The 18012-nt window shown below is 41.1% G+C and overlaps 1 protein-coding gene across 1 annotated transcript in view; it reads right to left on the reverse strand.

The window, feature by feature from the left end:
• Positions 1-361: 361 nt before the first annotated feature.
• The window catches only part of LOC119655525 (putative transcription factor SOX-15), a 231212-nt gene continuing 213561 nt past the window's right edge, over positions 362-18012 (reverse strand). The window contains exon 3 of the mRNA XM_038061436.1: positions 362-2758. Coding sequence (XP_037917364.1) covers positions 1275-2758 — 1484 coding nt within the window. The 3' untranslated portion in view covers positions 362-1274. The remainder of the gene's footprint in view (positions 2759-18012) is intronic.

An 18012-nucleotide genomic window follows, 5' to 3' on the forward strand; every position in this document is an offset into this window, starting at 1 on the left:
TCAGATTGGACAATTCGCTCAATTGTTTAAACTGCGTCAGAGTCACCGAGGACCAAGGGCACATATTTTTCCACTGTCCGAGATTCAGGGACCGTGATTTAATACCTTACGGTGGTTCCATGGGGCAGCGGGGGAAGTCATGGGTGATGGGTCAAAATACGACAATGTCGTGTCCAGGCTAGATCCATTTGAAGATTTCCACTTCTTTACAAAAAAAGATTGACGAATGGATAGACAGACAGACAATAAACCGATTTTAATAAGGTTTTGTGTACTTACCAAATATTCGTTTCATTTTGTTAGTAAATTATTCCTATTATAATATTTGTGCATTAAAATAACTGAATATATTTTCAACAAAATGATTTTATTCTCAATTTTTTTTTCAAGCTTTCAAGTTTTGCTTAAAACCTATATTGCTACATTATTTTACAAATTATGAACATCAGCACACATGAACTTATCCAACTTTGTTTGTTAAGTAAAACAAAATCACACAACGTATTTATTAAGTTACTTTGTAAGCTAAAATTCACTGCAATCATAATTGAATTACAACTTACGCTATCTAAGGGGTTTGTCTATTTTTATTATTTCTACGCTAAAATATTGGAACGTGATGGGAAATTTTTGTGGGTTAGGCCATCTAAAAGGCTCGAAAAGGATTTTTTTAAGGTCTATACAATACTAATATTTTCTAGATAAATCTAATGAAAAATTTAAATTTGCTTCACATTTATCTATCTTAAGCGAAAGATAGCGCTTTGTATCTTCAAAACGAGACTTAAAGCTTTTGATTTTTTAAATTTTTTTTTCTTATTTTTTGCTTAACTAACAAGTGGTGATTTGGACTTTTATCTACAAAAACTACAGTCCCAATATTTATGGAACAGAAATACATTCAGAGATTGTTCCTAACTGCTGAAATTTGGTCATTATTGAAGGTGAGACCAAATTTATTTCTTACATTAAACAGAGAAATGATTCAATAAAACACATCAGAAATTCGAGAGCTCGGCTCTCTACAAAACCCTAAAAATTACCAATGATATCATCACAACAATGAATTTAAATACTTAAACCGAAACTTCCTACGGTTGGGCGATTATCGACACTCCAAATACCCGTACTTCGGAAATTGGTAAGTAGGGACGCATGCGGCCAGTGGTACCTCTGATTGTCTACCCTTTGTTCTCTAAAGGCTGAGAGGCTGGTGCTGGAAAATCACATCACTGGCGACATCACATAATAATTTACAACAATTTTGCATCGCCTCAATTGCTGAAACATGTCTTTCGCACCCCAGCTAGGATATTGCTAATTTCATCGTCCTTCATGGATTCCGAGTCATACCCGATCATGGTAGGATATCCAGCTCCAAGTGGAGCTCCAATCATGGCATCCATTTTGGCAATCGTGGACTGACTGCTGGGGATATTTCCTGGTGGAAGGGTTGAATTTGACTGATGATAGTGCTGATAGTATTCCTGATGGGGATGATGGTGGGAGGGAGGAAGATGCAGTGCTGAACTCGCGTTTGCTGAGGTCATAATCTGGGCTTGGTGATGATACATGTGGTTCGTGTGATATTCATAGTCATTGAAATTGTGATTGTTGTCAGGATATTTAAGGTATTTGTCTAATTCTCGCGTGTCTACTACTTCCTCAACGGACATCGATGGGGTCATTATGTGAGGTTGGTAGTTGCTGTATTCCTTATATTGATATGGGTAAGTTGCGACCGGAGCAGATACCGTGGTTACACCATAGTAGTTCTCCATTGATATTTCATTACCATGGGCAGTGCCATTTGCATTGGCCTCCTTGCTCAGTGGCCCATTTGAACTAGATGAGTTAGAAGCAGTTCCACTTTGATGTGAGTATGTCATATTGGGCATGCTCGAAATTATTGATGAAGAAGAGGATGCTATGGGCAGGGTACCCAGATTTTGATGATCCTGTGGAGTTGGCAGCGGTGGGTAGTATGTTCCTCGGACAATATGTCCTTGATCTAAAATACCGCGACTGGAACAGGTCACGTACATTCCTTTTCCGGCTACTATAGTTGTGGACGGGCAAGTGGAAGCATTCAAGTAAGACCGTTTATCTGCGCAACCATTTCCTTCGTATGAATACCTCTTTTCTGTGTTCATGTCATAGCTCCCTGCGTTGGAATATTCTCGCTTTATTGCATCATTCTCGTGTTTGTAGGTCGAGTTATAACTGGGTGGGAGTTTCTCACTTTTTATATGACTATAATCCACCGTGTATCCCAACTTCTTCTTCTCGGAGGACATGTTATAATTATCCTTCTCCAGTTCCATAGGACTCATTTCGGGTGTTGGCAGCGCTGGTACATCCTGCAGGGCTGAATTCACTTCATTGCACTTTCTGCTGTTTGGCTCCGGAGACTGGGTGGGGCTGGATTCGGGGGTATGCATCGAGTTATTAGATCCATAGTAGGCACTGTAGGCATATGGGCTTATTCTATTGGAACCATCTCCCTCGTACGGCAATTCTGAGGTTTGTTGAGTATTAGGAGTAGACTGTTGTTGATGTTGCTGTGAGTTTTGAGATTGTGATTGCTGTTGCGAGGATCCTTGCTGTCCGTTTTGTAATGATCTTGCCTTGGTGTGTTTCCGCCTTCGCGGCCTGTACTTGTAGTTAGGATGCTCTGTCATATGAATCACCCTTAATCGTTCCGCTTCTTCCACGAATGGCCGTCGATCTTGTGGCGTCAGCGATCTCCATTTTTTCCCTGTAACAAATAAGAAATAAAAATCTTTAGTGTCATCTTGCAAGGTATGGGTGTGCATTGTGGCATTCAAGCGACGCATTTGATTGGAATTATTCATAAATAATAAGATGAATTTCAAGAAATAAATATTTTCAAAAATAGTCAATCAGAAATGCGATCGAAATGAGTTTCTAATTAGTATTCATGGGATCAGTTTATGAGTGTAATATGTGCATTGGAATTTCAAGTGTGCCCGTTTGTCTCCTCTCCCTATCTTTCCAACTGATTTCTTGGGGGAAGAGATTGGACACGTACTATTGATCGAACTACGGATTGGCTAGAGATCAAAAGACGCGCTGCCTTTTATTATTACGTTCTTCCCCCCGCAATTGCAGGGAGGTCCGGGAGTTCTATTAATTCTTGATTCGTATGCTTAATTTCATGTTTTTTACCATCGTTTTTTTCGGGTATTTCGGGGAAATGAACCTTAGTTTTCAGCGTAAACCTACCACTAGCTAAGTTTGTGATAAGATGATACATCAAGATGTGTAACTGGTAAATTTTGTGCATGCCTTGTTCGGGCGAATTTGTATTTTTATGTTTGGAAGTCGAATTTTGATTCATGAATAATTTGTTTTGTGATTGGGGTTTATCGGAGATCCAGAAAAGATGATGGAACGTGTTTGGTTTGCGAAATATAGTTTTGGTATGTGGCTTCAAGCATAGTCACTCATAGCTGAAATTTTGGAGGCCAAACTATGAAACAAGCGTTTTGGATGAGTAAGCAAGTGTATTGAAGAAAAAATGTAACGAATATTTCCCTGAATGGGTTGGAAACTTCCGTTCAAAAAAGGGGAATTTTCTCATTTGTTCAACTTTCAAGAAATTCGATATTCACGTTCTATTTTTGCATCGAGTTAAGATTGCGCTTTACAAAAACTTAAAATATTTAGGACATTAAAGAATTAGCTGCGTGAATTAGCTACATCAGTTGCATGTCCCCCACTGTCAAGTCAGCGGAATGGAAAAACCTGAATTCCTAATGGGAGGCATTTTCCTCGCCTCTTAAGAAGGGGGACATGAAAATCCTGGCTGAGCTTTTAAAGGGACACTGCTCCTTAAATTACCACATGGAGAAAATTAGGATGTGAATCTCGGCGATATGTAGCCAATGTGAAAAAGAAGAAAAGGCGGACCTGTATTTCATAAGCAGATGCCTTGCTTCCTCGGATTTTAGACGAAGATACCTCGAAAAGGTTCTCTTCAAGGAGGAATCTAGGTACTCTCTGCTTCTGGATAACATCCTCACAGTCGAAAAAGCCTGCAAACGCCACAGGCGAAAAGCTGTTGAACACGCGACCTTAGGGGACAATGCAATGGCCTTAATTAGGCTCGAGTCCTTCGAGCTTCTGATTCCCTCACTGAGCTAATCCAACTTGAATGTGCTTTAATTAGACAGTAGCAAGTACATATAATTATAATATAACTAGTCTCTAGAAGGCAAGCGTTTCAGCTGCGAATAATATTCAGAGGATTCATACAGATGATCCTGCAATATATCTTTGTGAAAACATATCAAGTTAAAAAATTCAAAGAAGATCCCCTATTCTGTATGAGTTTTGGGTCAAATGTACTATATCCTAGAAAGACGGAAATTCTCAGGAAGTTTTTAGAAGCGAAGCGTTGACTAGGCGGGAAATATCAAATTGGTCGCCCTTTACTTGTGGTCGCTTTTGCCAGGCTTTGATTTCAGGGCTCTCTTTTGTTCTCTTATTTCATCATCAACGGCGCAACAACCAGTATCCAGTCTAGGACTGTCTTAATATGGAACTACAGTCATCCCGGGTTTTGCGCCGAGGTCCACCAATTCGATATCCCTAAAAGTTTTCTGGCATCCTGACCTACGCCATCGCTCCATCTCGGGCAGGGTTTGCCTCGTCTTCTTTTTCTACCATAGATATAGACTTTCTGGGGCTGGATCATCCTCATCCATACGAATTAGGTAACCCGCACACCGCACCTGTTGAGCCGGATTTTATTCACAAACAGGCGGTCGTGGTATCGCTAATAGATTTTGTCGTTATGTATGCTACGGAATTGTCCATCTTCATGTAGGGGGCCAAAAATTCTTCGGAGGATTCTTCTCTCGAACGCAGTCTAAAGTTCGCAATTCATCTTGCTAAGAACTCAAGTCTCCGAGGAATACATGAGGACTGGCAAAATCATTGCGTTGTATAGTAAGAGCTTTGACCCTATGGTGAGACGTTTCGAGCGAAACAGTTTTTGTAAGTTGAAATAGGCACTGTTGACAGCCAACATCTGTGGGCGGATTTCAGGAGAAATTTTCAATGGTCTCAAAGTTTCCTCCGTTGATTGATCTTTTACTATTTTACGGTTTACTGCGATTCTGTTGTGTTCTCATGTCGATATTTTCATATTTTCTGCTCTCTTTAATCGACAACAATGCAATCAATGCAATGCAATCTAGTTCCTTCGGTGTAGCGATACATTTGAGAGAGTCGAGAGGCTTCTCTATCACAAAGCAACGCCAATACTCCTTACAAACGCTGAGTCCCATATTGTGGTAGAAAGTAACTCCATTAGTAGCAGTAGATAAAGAAGGAGTCCGAGCTATCAAAAATGATTATCGAATGCATTCTTAAGAGTATATTGGACCAAAAATGCCTCCGAGATGATCTGGGAATATCATGTTGTAGTAAGTGACAACCGGTGGGGGAATGTGATAAGGATAAGCTTGTCTAACAGCTGCAAGTTCACAATATCGCGATCTTTATGAACTGTAAGCCTTTCTTACTCCACATAGCTCAGAAGCGCACCGGACTGAAAAATAGGACTTGACATAAGGAGGGCAAAGGTTATGGTTTCTCCTCCTCGAAATTGGGCGAAGACTAAGATCCAGTCGACAACTGCTAATGGATTCTTGAAAGACACGGAAATTTAGATGGCCACCGAGATGTCCACCCCCCGTGAATACAGGAAATGCTGTAGTACTTACGACATTTCATTCTTTGACTAATCTGTTGGTCTTCCCCAGGAAAGAAACATGGACGTTGCACTAAAAGAAAATCCGCGGATCGGTGCTATGACTAAAAATAAGCTCCAAAGAAAGCTCATTCACCTCCACCTCCACAATGCACCCAGTCACACGGCCTTCGTCGTTACCAACTTTTTGACCTAGAGCAAAACCTCCGTGGTGCCCCGGCCTCCTTATATCCCTGACTTCCATTGACATTTTTTTGTTCCCCCGACTGAAAAATAGAGCTGAAAGGAAGACATTGGGAGTCGGTGGAGAACATTCAAGCTCAAGTTAGAATGTTCCTAACAGGCAGACCAATCGAGAAGTTTCACGGTTCTTTCCAGGCATGGCAGAATCGTCTCCGCAGATATATTGTTTTTTATTTATATTTTGAAGAATTTCAACCGTCTGTACCAAACGGATGAATAAATCTATTTTTCCCGGTAAATGCGCATTACTTGCAGCCTGTATGCACATGAGTTGTAGATACGCTCCATGCTATACACTTTAGGTACTTTTCTGAACATAGAAGGAACGTTCAACAATGTTAGTGGTCAAGTGGGGCTAGATGGCTGTCTTAAGCAATGGATAGTATCAATCTGCCTGCGCTAAGCACAAAATACAACAGGACAAAGCCTACCAAAATTGAAAGAGCTGCATATTTGGACACTTCTGAAGTCTTACCCAATAGAGTGAGTGCAGTCCAGTGTTATCAGGCTTCGAAAATTAGAATGCTCCATAATGAAATAATATCCTGGAGCGAGACTAGGTCAATTTTAGGCAGCTCCAACAGATTATATTATACAAATGTTAGGCTTCAAGACAAGGTTTACTGCTGGATTCGCAACTAGAGCAGAGCAGATGATTGATAAGGTCCTGAAGGGTTATGCCACTGAATTTTCCACTGATGGATCTAAAATGGGTCAGATTCTTTGATCGTCCGCATGTTCTTCTGCGATACAGGGAGGAATATCAGAAATATTTCCCCTTACAGGATATTAGGAATTTCCCCTCATCACAAGGCTGTACTCTTTGGATTTGCTTAAAGCCGTATTTTGAATTTTCAGCCTCTCTATCTCTATCCCTCCTTGGTCATCTAGCCTTTTTTTGAGTGTTATACATGTCGATCCATTTCAGGATCCATGGATTTTCTTTACCGAATTTAGCGGCTTTATTCTGCATATCTTTTATAAATGGCACAAGAGATATCATAAATTATTATGCTGGAGGCTGCCATGGTCCTGTCGATCACGGCAGTCGGGTTACAAGTTTTAAGCTTCATGCTCGTACTAATTCGATCTTTCCTGACTTAGTTCGCAAGTGTTTTCCAATAGATTTCGGCGATCTAAGCACCGGATCAAGGATGCGCGAAACTTTATTAATGACATGAGAGAAACTGAAGTACAGTTTACCCCAGAACTAGAGAAGCGCGTATTGGCGGAACACTTCAGCACTGAACTGAGCCTTCAACTAAAAGAACCAAGACTTCCAGTTTCGTTCCAGATTATGGTACACGATGATCCGTCTTGGTCGCAGGTCTTGTCTCTCGTTCTGCTTGGTCTCCGAACAACCGCCCCTCAAAAAGGTTTGCTCCTAGCCCTATTAATCTGGTGTACGGGGAGAATCTACGACTCTCCGGCGATTTGGTCATCGACAAGAGAGACGGTCTTAGGGGGATTGTATTGTTGCGCCTACTACGGGTCGTCGTTTGAAGCAGCTTTCGACAGTGCAAACGTCTCTAAGGAGTTCCAAGTCTGCCTTCAAGTTCTGGTGGGGACGGATGCCACTCGGTTCTTATAAGGTCCTCGAGCGTGAAGACAGCACGTTCAGATTCAGGGAGGGATCAGATAGTCTTCTTAGACAGATGGAAGCCTCTATTCTTAGAGATAGAAGTTACTAGATTACGCCTCCGTTTTAACGTCCGCAAGCCACCCACTGTGGCCGAGTAACCACACCGCTAGCTTTCTCGGCGAAACTACTTGGTTGCAGCTGAGGACTGAGAGCTGTGGATGACAAGATTTGATTCCAAGGAGTCCTGGACCTCGACGAAAATTTCTCAATTTTTCCTTCATATTATGGTTTAATCTAAATAATATGTTGCAACCGCTTCCTAGATTAATACCTACCATCAAGCACGCGTGTTCTACGAATCGGTTGTAACCCATCCTCCTGGACCCATGCTTGTAAGCTTACTGGTACTTGCTGTTTCCATAGCCTGCGTAGTTTCAATATCTGAACTCCCTGTTGTGACACCAAAGAAACTGTTTAGGACACTTCACAAGTAATGTTGTTTGGGACTACTTTGAATCACTGGGCGTCCGATTTTTAGATTTTTCTCGGCAGTTCAAAATGGACTGAACCTTCTACTTCCTCATTTTTTGAACGAGGTTAGGTACCGTCCTTGCTTGGTTGTAAGAACTAATTGATTAACGGGAGAAGAGGGTCCAGATTTCGTAGAAAATCCATCGTTAACTAGAACTCTGTATCGAAGCATTTTGCCTTTCGAGAATAAGTACCTGGATTGGGTTTAAAATTCGGCCCAACCGATTATCTGCATTTTTGTTCACGAGTATCTCAAGGACTGGACACTAATATTGGAAGTTTGGAAGCCAGGGCTGTCTGTGCAACATTCGATCTAAGTCTCGATGATGGCAAATAAGTAAAATAGCATTCCCCCGACCTTTCTTACTTGTACAACCCAAACCAAAAAGTATCTTTTCTTTCTAAGCTGCATATCTTAATTTCCGCATTTCACCTGAACATCTAACTCCGCACGAAAATCAACCCGCATAATAATTTCCAGCACTTTATTACCACTTAATCGATAAGAAATTGATATGCTGCCTACGAAAGCCATGAGCAGTTGTTGCACATAGTCCCGGCTACCGTGTGGAATATCATTTAGAAAATTTCCACGATATTAGCGACATTAGAATGGAACTTCAAATGCCTACATAATGAGGTGAGTACACACGGTGGGTAATAAGTTAATAGCATGCAATTGTATTGTGTGAGAACGTTTTCTAGTTGAGTGTAAATTTGTGAACTATGAAGATCCCATGTCATCGATTAAGATGACTTTTCGGTGACCGAAAAGCACGGCATCGGGTGAAAAGGTAAAAAATTATCACTTTTATGCGAACAATAGATACAGTACTTTGGTAAGCAAATTTTGGGCTTAGTGCGTGTTTGAGTAGCGCTTTGGGGGCTAACTAAGCTAAATATGCAGACGATTTTACAGTTTATGTGTGTTTGCTGGTCAATATTGGGTTTGTGATAAATTTGTACATATTTGGATATTCGATTTTCACTCGCAATTAGGTATTTGTAATATTTGCGGTCACATGCTTTGAAAATCTAAGGGGTTGCTCAAAAATGGAAATAAGTAGCACAGTTAGCACTGGAATGCGTAATTTTGAAAGTACTCAAAAAGCGATAAATTGACGGAATAACTTTTTGAACAAACTCGACGTGAGCCAGCTAGCGGAACCACACTTTTCCACTATCTAGTTCCCTTCACAAATATCTGCAGATTCCGTAAATTACCTACGATGACACTTATCACCGCATCCAAACGCATAAATAGCCTCCATATCATCCCGCAATCTAATTTTTTACCACCATAAACTATCGAAATGACAGTAAATTGACTACAAACGATCACTAATTGAAATATATGATCTTTCAAAACAAGATACAGATGCCAGTAATTAACACTAAACTCGTTGCTGAATATGTAAATTTACGGCTACCTTAACCCATTCCTTGGGCGGCAGCATTACATTATAAACCACGCCGTCGTTGTGGTCAGAAAGTGTCAAAATCAATTTGCAATCATTAATTTTATCTCCTTGGGCATGGAATCATGTAGATGGTGATGATCTTCTGGAGGCTGCTGTTCTTAATTTCATCGTCTGGCAGTTTAGTAATATTTGCTGACCACCGTAAGATACGCGTGCGTTTTGTTGAGCAACTTACAGCTAGTGGGCTGCAAGCCTGGGTGCAGAAGAAATCATTAATAAAAATCACGGCACGCGTCTGAAAGGCGTCCAGTTCGGGAAGCTGCGGGGCAGGCATGTTTTGTGGATTTGCTCGTTAAAGTGTCAAAAAGGGAGTTGATGGGCTATTGCTTATGTTAGCCATACATCATGCTGTTGTGCATTTCTGAGACGGTATTTTTGTATCGATATTCTAAGTCGAGTTTCACCGGAAAGGATATAACGATAAAGGAATTTCCGATTCCTCCCCTCATCAGTTAAGGGGCTTTGAAAGTACCAGCTATTATGAAACCCAGAGCGATATGCTCTATTAAATAGAGGAGCTGGGCTGGTATACTGAAATAGTATTTTAGTAGTTGGTGATTGTCTGCCCCTCAAATGAGGATGGGCATTCATAGAGCCATTCACAAATTTAGGTTCAACAGGCTGCAGTGCGCGGGTCTTTCGATTGGAATGAATGGGAAGAATCTGACTGTAAATTCTGTTATTCTTCCTGAAAGTATTATACAAAGGACGCAATTCTTATCTTTCCAACTTTAGATTCTTCAATTTGAGAGGTTCTCTATTTAGTAGCCCTTCATTCAAGTTTTGAGCATCTTTGTTCCTTTTATGATTTTTATGGCTTTTGATTACGAAGTGTGCCTACTAAATTTTTTATTTAGAAATTAAGGACCAGATCAATTACGGAGAAATACACTCTCACTGTTTTCGGTCCCCAACCCATGGTCCTTTTTGCTTTAGACTAGCACCTATTTTTCCAAAAATACACGACTTATAGTCTTGTCCAGTGCAGAAGCAACTTCTCAGACATTGCCTCAATCCTGCCCTGGGAGCAGTGTGACCAAAGTTAATACAAGATGTTTCCCATGAGTTCGTAATCTCTAAAAGTTATAGTAGGTTCTAAATGAAGGGAACTTAGAAAATAGGGCCATACCAGGCAGTATTATTTATATTAAAAAAAGAAAACGTAGCAGACACTGCTTTAGATGGAATGATGATCAGGATACCAGATAGCTTCTAGGGATGTAGAACTGATGGATCTCGGATAAAATTGGGAAGTTTGGAATTCCTAATAAAGGCCTAGACCGGACATCGGTTGTTGTGTTGCTGATGATGATGATGAAATTCGTTTTTTGGTGTAATTCACATTGACCGCAGTGGTTTGGAGGCTTTTCTGGTGCATTATTGTAGTTGCGGAGCTAGTGGCGGAGTGTAGAGATTGATATTCCGCTGGCTACTACTTCCGCGTATGGGGCCTCTTTTATTAATGGTGTACTTATCTTCAGCTTTCAAGTTGTTTTCAGTACGATGCAATGTTTGGAGGCTCTTTTTTCGCAATCGCTTCACACGAGTCCTCCCTTGCTTCTTCCTATGGAAATGAAGTTCTTTCTTTGCTCATTTGAAGCCCAACGCCTCACAGTTTGTAAATTTAATATATTCCAAGTTTCCCGCTAGGATTTCCTGAATAATTTTCCCTTACAAAAAAAGATCTAGATTCTGATTTCTATCGGGGTGTACACGAAATCTGAAACTCCTAACTGGTCCAGAAATCCTCCTGCTTCAATCGTTCAAACTTAATTTGATTTTTTTAGTCAATGATTTTCTTGCTGGTTTATGCCTTATTGAGGAATGTATGCAATTTATGGCCGCCTACCCCAGAAACATTTATAAATATTTCTACGTTGACAAGTGGGACTACACTTGTTCAGCCTTTTATTTGCGAAAGAATAGCGTAATGAATATTTTCGATCTTCCCTTTGATTTGTATCTTTGTTCATGGGTGCCTGTACTCACATCACATCCTGCTTTTTACAAAATTTACAACCCAAAAGAAATCTATATACGAGGGCGGTTCAATAAGTTTCCATGTTTGAAGAAGGCTCTTGAGAGAAGTTGGCATTATCATGGTGTGCTGCCATCTATCAAACGATGGCAAAATTTCCGACTGATTAATAGGTTATTTGGGATTTGGCAGCCATTCGAGTAAGACGTGTTACGTGATTTCTGCTAAAACGGAAAAGAGAGGTAATTCACTCTTTGTTTTTGGATTGGAAATATTGCGAGGAGATAAAATCTAACTTGGATGCTGTTTATGGGGATACTTTGCCATCTATGATCATAGCTAGATATTGGTTCAACGAACTCCTAATCGTGGATGGTTTGACTAAGAAGTCAATGCAGAGAAGGAGAGAGAGAAAAAACAGCTTGACTGAACACCTTAAACTAAACAGCCTGCTTAACTAGATGTTTACGAGTATGTTGAGCAGCAGGACAAAAACTGGTAGGCTTCGAGACATTAAAACTATAATAAATAACCTATTCTGGATTCAAACTTTGTTGTCGTTTTTATCGGCTTATCCGATAAAGATGACACTAATCTCTTAATTTGCTTCATGGCCAGGCTTCACGTCCACTTAGTTTCACACCTTCACAACTTAGCTTCATATCTCCCTCTCCCTATGAAAAGAGATTAGTCCGTTCGATTTTTTCCTATATCGCCCTTAGCATAGATGTTCCTAGTTTTCTTTCGTTGCGTAAATTGCTCTCATTTTTTGGAATTATAAATTATTGCTCTCCAGAAAACTTAATAAATTACTCGTATATGGGTCTGGGCAGAAAATTATGCGGAACCGCTTATCATCTCTTTTTTCTTTGAAACTTCTATTCTATTCTATTTTTCTACAGCGTGTGTTGGTACTATCGTAGATTTGCTGAACGTTTATCGGAACACAATCAAAAGACTAGGTTGGTTTGCTGAGGGAAGCAGCGGTAGACGCAATTTGGTGGATCCAGGCGCGGAGGTCTCGCCCCTGTCTGTCATCAGACCCAACAAGTTAATTCCACAGCAACTAAAATTAGTGGCAGTACCTACTACACCTATAAACATTTATGGCTACAGGCAAGTAGACGTGAATCTTGCGTGCGTAGGGTCTTCTCATGCGCGCTTCATTCTGGTGGATATCAGGATCTCTCTATATAAGGCGCAGACTTCCTGCGTCACTATGGGCTGCTGGTGGATATGCAGCATAGGTCGCCACATTTCAACACAACAGCACTCTTCCCATTATTTTTGAGATGGTTCGTGATCCACCAATTCGCGCATTCCTTCAAAAATACGGCAACATAACTTCCGAATGTGCGCTACATCATCACTACTAGCTCCCTAATCTTTTCGAAAGATCGTCCTTTAGCACCCCAGCAGCTCACCGTTGCACGGAAAAAGCTTGAACAACTTACCAGGGTCTATATATACTTTCCAAAATAGCTGCTGATCTTCTTCACTCCATCTGGTCCCCAAGCCTAACGGTGAATGAAAACCTTGTGAAGATTATAGATGACTGAATGCTCAGTCGATTCCGGATCAGAACGAAATTCCTCTCACCCAAGACTTTGCGCATTATTAACCAAATTGTCGTAATTTCATGACATTGGATTTCGCCATGGTTCACGACCAAATGCCGAAGATATTCTAGAGAGAGCAATTTGCACACCTTTCGGGCTGTTCGAGTTCACACGGATGATTTTTGGTTTGTGCATTGTGGCGTAAACATTCCTGAGATTCATCCACTCTATACTACGAAATTTGGTCTCCTATTTCGTCTACTTCAATGATAATCAGGTCGCTTCCTCTATCGATTATTTGGCCCATCTTGAGTTCATTTTTCAAAGCCTCCGTGACCATGGTCTAGTTCTCAAAGTTGAAAAATTGAAATTTCCTCAACCGCAGATGAAATTTGTAGGCCAGCCTATGACTGCTGACGGCCTACAACCTGCCCCAAACAAGGTACAGACGACCGCAAACTTTCCGTTGCTTAAGAGGGTACTTTAACATGGACAATTACGGTCCTTTCCGGCTCAAAGTCGCTCACCACTAGGTCTTATTTGATGGCTTCCTGTCTGGCCCTAAAACCAAGAAATCACGGAACATTGTTTGGTCTGCTGAAGCTGTCCAGATCTTTGAAATCACCAAGCAGTGTTGTTGTTGTTGTTTTGTCCCCTGGGAATCGGTAGGTTAACAGTCCAAGCAGGACCTGACACCACCCACGAAGTACACCAACAGAACTATGGCAAGCATTCAGTCTATGTTGCCAGAAATACACTATCGTTTATGGCTAAAAACAGCCAAATACAAATTTATTAAGTTTGATTCCTTTTTTTTTTTGTTAAATTAGCCGACACACTTTCAAACACATAAGTGTCAAAGCCTGCCCAAACAGACTGGGCACGTGTTGCAAGCTTAACAGGTATTAGTTATTAATGCTTTAGGGTTATGAATGTTTAGCCATTAATGAGTTGATTATCGTAGCTGATGATGATGACCAAGATGAATTATAGGTTTTAGTATACAAAAAAAATGAGTTCCGGGAAAAAGATTACATTATAGAATCGGGGGTGGTTTAGGTCCGGAAAACCAAGATTCAGTATTGCTTCGGGTGAAATAAAAGAAGAAGAAAAAATCTTAACTGGCGGTTTCATCTATTTTTGAACTTGGGTGTTTAACCCAAAAAGAGGAGTCCGTGGACCACAAGAGAGGAAGTAAGTTACTTCCCAAGTGCTTTGGTCCGTCATCAAGTAGATGCGGACTCAGGACTCCCGGCATCCTCAAACAAAAACAAATGAAGTAAAAGGTTGTCTGCAGCCCAGACCAGAAAGCCGGTAGCAACTTGATCCACGAACATATAGAGTCTGCTCGGTAGGTATCTGACACCATGTAGATCAGGTACTTCTCCGCAACTCAACGAACCATTGGATCGCCGAGTGATGATGATAGATCAATGCAAGAAAAATGAACGGGGATGGCAGGAAATGCCCTGAAACTATAGGTATTATAATCTGACACTAGCCTCCTTAAAGAAATATAAAAGGTCATCAATCATGCAAGGATCTCTACTCAAAAAGATTTATTGGCGGTTAAAAAACTTATTATACCATCTAATTATGTGTTTGTTAGTTTTTCTAACCATGCAAGTATTGAGAAAAATGTTGTTGTATTTGTGATTGGTCTGAAGGAGATTCAGTAATTTTTCTTCGGAAGCTGTAAGCGTACGCGAAACCTCGGGTAAAATTACGGGTAAAGCAGCGTGAATGTTAGAGAAAAATAGTCCTTTGACACCTGATATCGCCAAAAAGTCATCTTCCCCTACAGGGGAGGGTTCTACCAAACTTATAGAACTAGAGCCCAGAGCTTTACGGGCCTCTACATGGGCGAGTTCATCTAATGGGTGTCTCGCGAGTGCCGGGCACCATAGAACTTTTAAAGACTTAAAAAGGGGGTCAGAAGTAAGGGCATCTATTTTGCTAACTAGGTGATGCGATGGCGTAGTTTGTTTGAGTACTTTATAAGTATGGGGAGTCTGTAATGATAGCAACCTTCACCTCAGCCACCTTGAGGGCCTGAAGCACGGCAAAAAGTTCGGCAGCCAAAACCAAACTGACATCAGAGGAAAAACATGAGACTTGCGTTCCACCTGGACCCACCACGAATGAACGCAGTATCAGAAGCCAAGACCGGAAAACCCCTTGATTTGATGCTCTCCATCGCCTTTCCACACGCAGCCGCCACCTGGACTCTGCGACAGGTGGCCCTCAAATCATACAATAGGATAACCTTATCACAGGCTGCGGGAATAATATTGGGAATTACAGTGTCAAGCAAGCACGACTTCTAGATCGAGGAGAGGTAATATTCAACATCAGGGTTCTGAACCACTAAATGATTCCTTTAATTTAAGAAGTTCTTTGGGCGGCAGGAGGGGTCTTCTGCAATGGAGAGGTGGCTTGTTGGCCAAAGCAAAAATCTGGTGCAATTGGGTGAATCTGATCAGCCCAAAGCATCTTGTTAGGATACAAAGAGGTATTGAGTTGAGCTTGTTTTTTTAAATATTTTGGCGGATTTATAGTGGATGTAGCGATATACTCTATTATGAGCCTTACCACAGATCTGTAGAGATTGATGGACTTACGGCGTGTGAGACCTCAAGAAAAGCCAGTTGAAAAATTAATCAACCTTCGAGTGGTGTCTGATCGAACTTGTCCTCGTTATCTTCCTACCTAAAAATGTGATGGATTTGACATGGGCAAGGGTAAGATTATTAATTTTAATGACGGGTGTTACCCTGCTGAAGGATATGGGGATCATTAAAAAACGCTGTTACCTGCCCTTACAAACATTTGAAAGTCGACTACCAATCGTCTCTAGTGGCCAAAATGAGGAAATCGTCCGTATATGGAAGATTTCAATGCTATCAGAGCATTTATTATGCAGGGATGTTGCATAGATATTAAACAACATTGGACTTAAAACGTATCCTTGGGGAATGCCATTTTTTAATTGAACGTTGTCCAGCTCTAGTTGTAGGCGTCGATTGAACATTATCCTTGATATCTATAGAAATAAGCAGTAGACATTACGCTTTTGGCATTCCCTCAGCAGACTGTACCCCCAATTGTATTCGTTGATGTCTCAGACATTGCAGTGGGCGCTGCTCTTCACCAGAAGATGAACCAAAGCTGGCAGTCATCGAAATTTTTCTCGAAGCAGTTGATTCCCTCTTGATGGAGCTACAGCGCATACGATCGTGTACTATTAATCATATTTCAGCATCGAACATTTTCATTTTTGCCTTCCAGGCTTTTCACCTCGTTCACGGAGTCTGACAATGCGTCCTCTCTCCAACTTCAGCATCTAACCTTCAGTGGCCAGTTAGCCGGTAACGAGAGGATTGCCATTGATCACTGTAAAATGAGTGACGCGTGGCAATACGTCTGAAGGACTTTACAAGCAGCCATGTGCTGAGGCCCTCTGTCGAGGGTGGGTACGGCGCCTGAATGTCCCAGCCGTTATAATTACAGGCCAGGGAATGTAGTTTGAATCTGTTCTCTTTTCAGAGTATGCTATCCGCGAGCCAATGGGAAGCTGGGATGTTAGCATTGGACGCTGAAGGCCGCCATTATAGCGCACTATGGCGTAGGCCAGAACGCCAGACAGCTTTTAGGGATATCGAATTGGTGAACCTCGGTGCAAAATCGGGATTTCTGGAGTACCTTATTAAGGCAGGCCTAGACCGGATACCGGTTGTTGCGCCGTTGATGATGATGATGGCACGCCATAGTGCAACCATACATTGTACTGAAAAATGCAAAATTGACCAGCTTATGTAAGTTCTTTGATTACCTTCATTGGAGTATTCTACGTAACGCCGAATCTTTCAAAGCAATTACCCAAGTTTCAAATGTAGATATCATGCGTCTCACTCAAGTTGACTTAATAGGTTTTTCATAACATCATTAACCCAATATCCAACAATTCTAAACCAAGTTCCCATTTTCTTCTGTAATTTCATTGTAACCCAATGATCTCAATTTCCACTCGGCTTCTATTTTATTTTATTCTTGGGTCGCGTGCTGTTGAATGCAACGCAAGAACATGGCGACGTTTTGGTTAAGAGCAAGCATTAACTATTGTACAAGTACATGGATACTTGTGCCAAAATACCGCATAGCATCTTTTTCAAAACAATGCCTGTTTAACTTAATAAAGTCAAATGAACACGACATTGTTTCTCAGCATTGGCTCAAGACCTGGAGCTTAACTGGAATTAAAACAAATAAATTACACCGGATTGTAGACACCTTTACGACTTGAACAACACTAACTTGTACATATTGTTGCAACCAGGTGAGATGAAAGGTATAGGTGAAAACATCATCAGGGCCAACGAGAAAAACAAGAAACTTGGAAAGGGTCAACAGATGGAACAGTACATGCCAACCAATTGATGTCTCATTTACGACATATGCACTCTCCAGGGGATGCTAGAGGACTGTGAAGCGTGCTTTTGTGGAAATTTCATCTTCTCTCAGCTCTCTGCGGGGGTTTGTCTATTCTAGTCTACCTGGCTTAACCCTGCATTTTTAGATACCAGTAATCCCTTAACATCGTTTGTCTTGTCCTAAGAGACTCCTCGTTAAACAATCGTTATCCAAAGCTCACATTTTCCGACCCCACATTCAAATTGTTAGCATCCACTGTCCGGTGTGTCGTTATTAAAATTGGTTACCTCTTTTGTTTGCTTTACCAAAAGTATAATCTTCTAAAAGTATTATGTTACACGCGATCAACTATCGGCTACCGGTCTCTGTCCTTCCGATCCGACATGCAAACAGTAGGCGCGTGTGAATGACTCCCTTTTTCTCCTCATTTGCAGATGGATCATTCCTCTGGATGCTGGTGGCACCTA

The sequence above is a fragment of the Hermetia illucens genome, chromosome 4, assembly GCF_905115235.1.
Source record: "Hermetia illucens chromosome 4, iHerIll2.2.curated.20191125, whole genome shotgun sequence".
NCBI classification, from domain to species: Eukaryota; Metazoa; Arthropoda; class Insecta; order Diptera; family Stratiomyidae; genus Hermetia; species Hermetia illucens.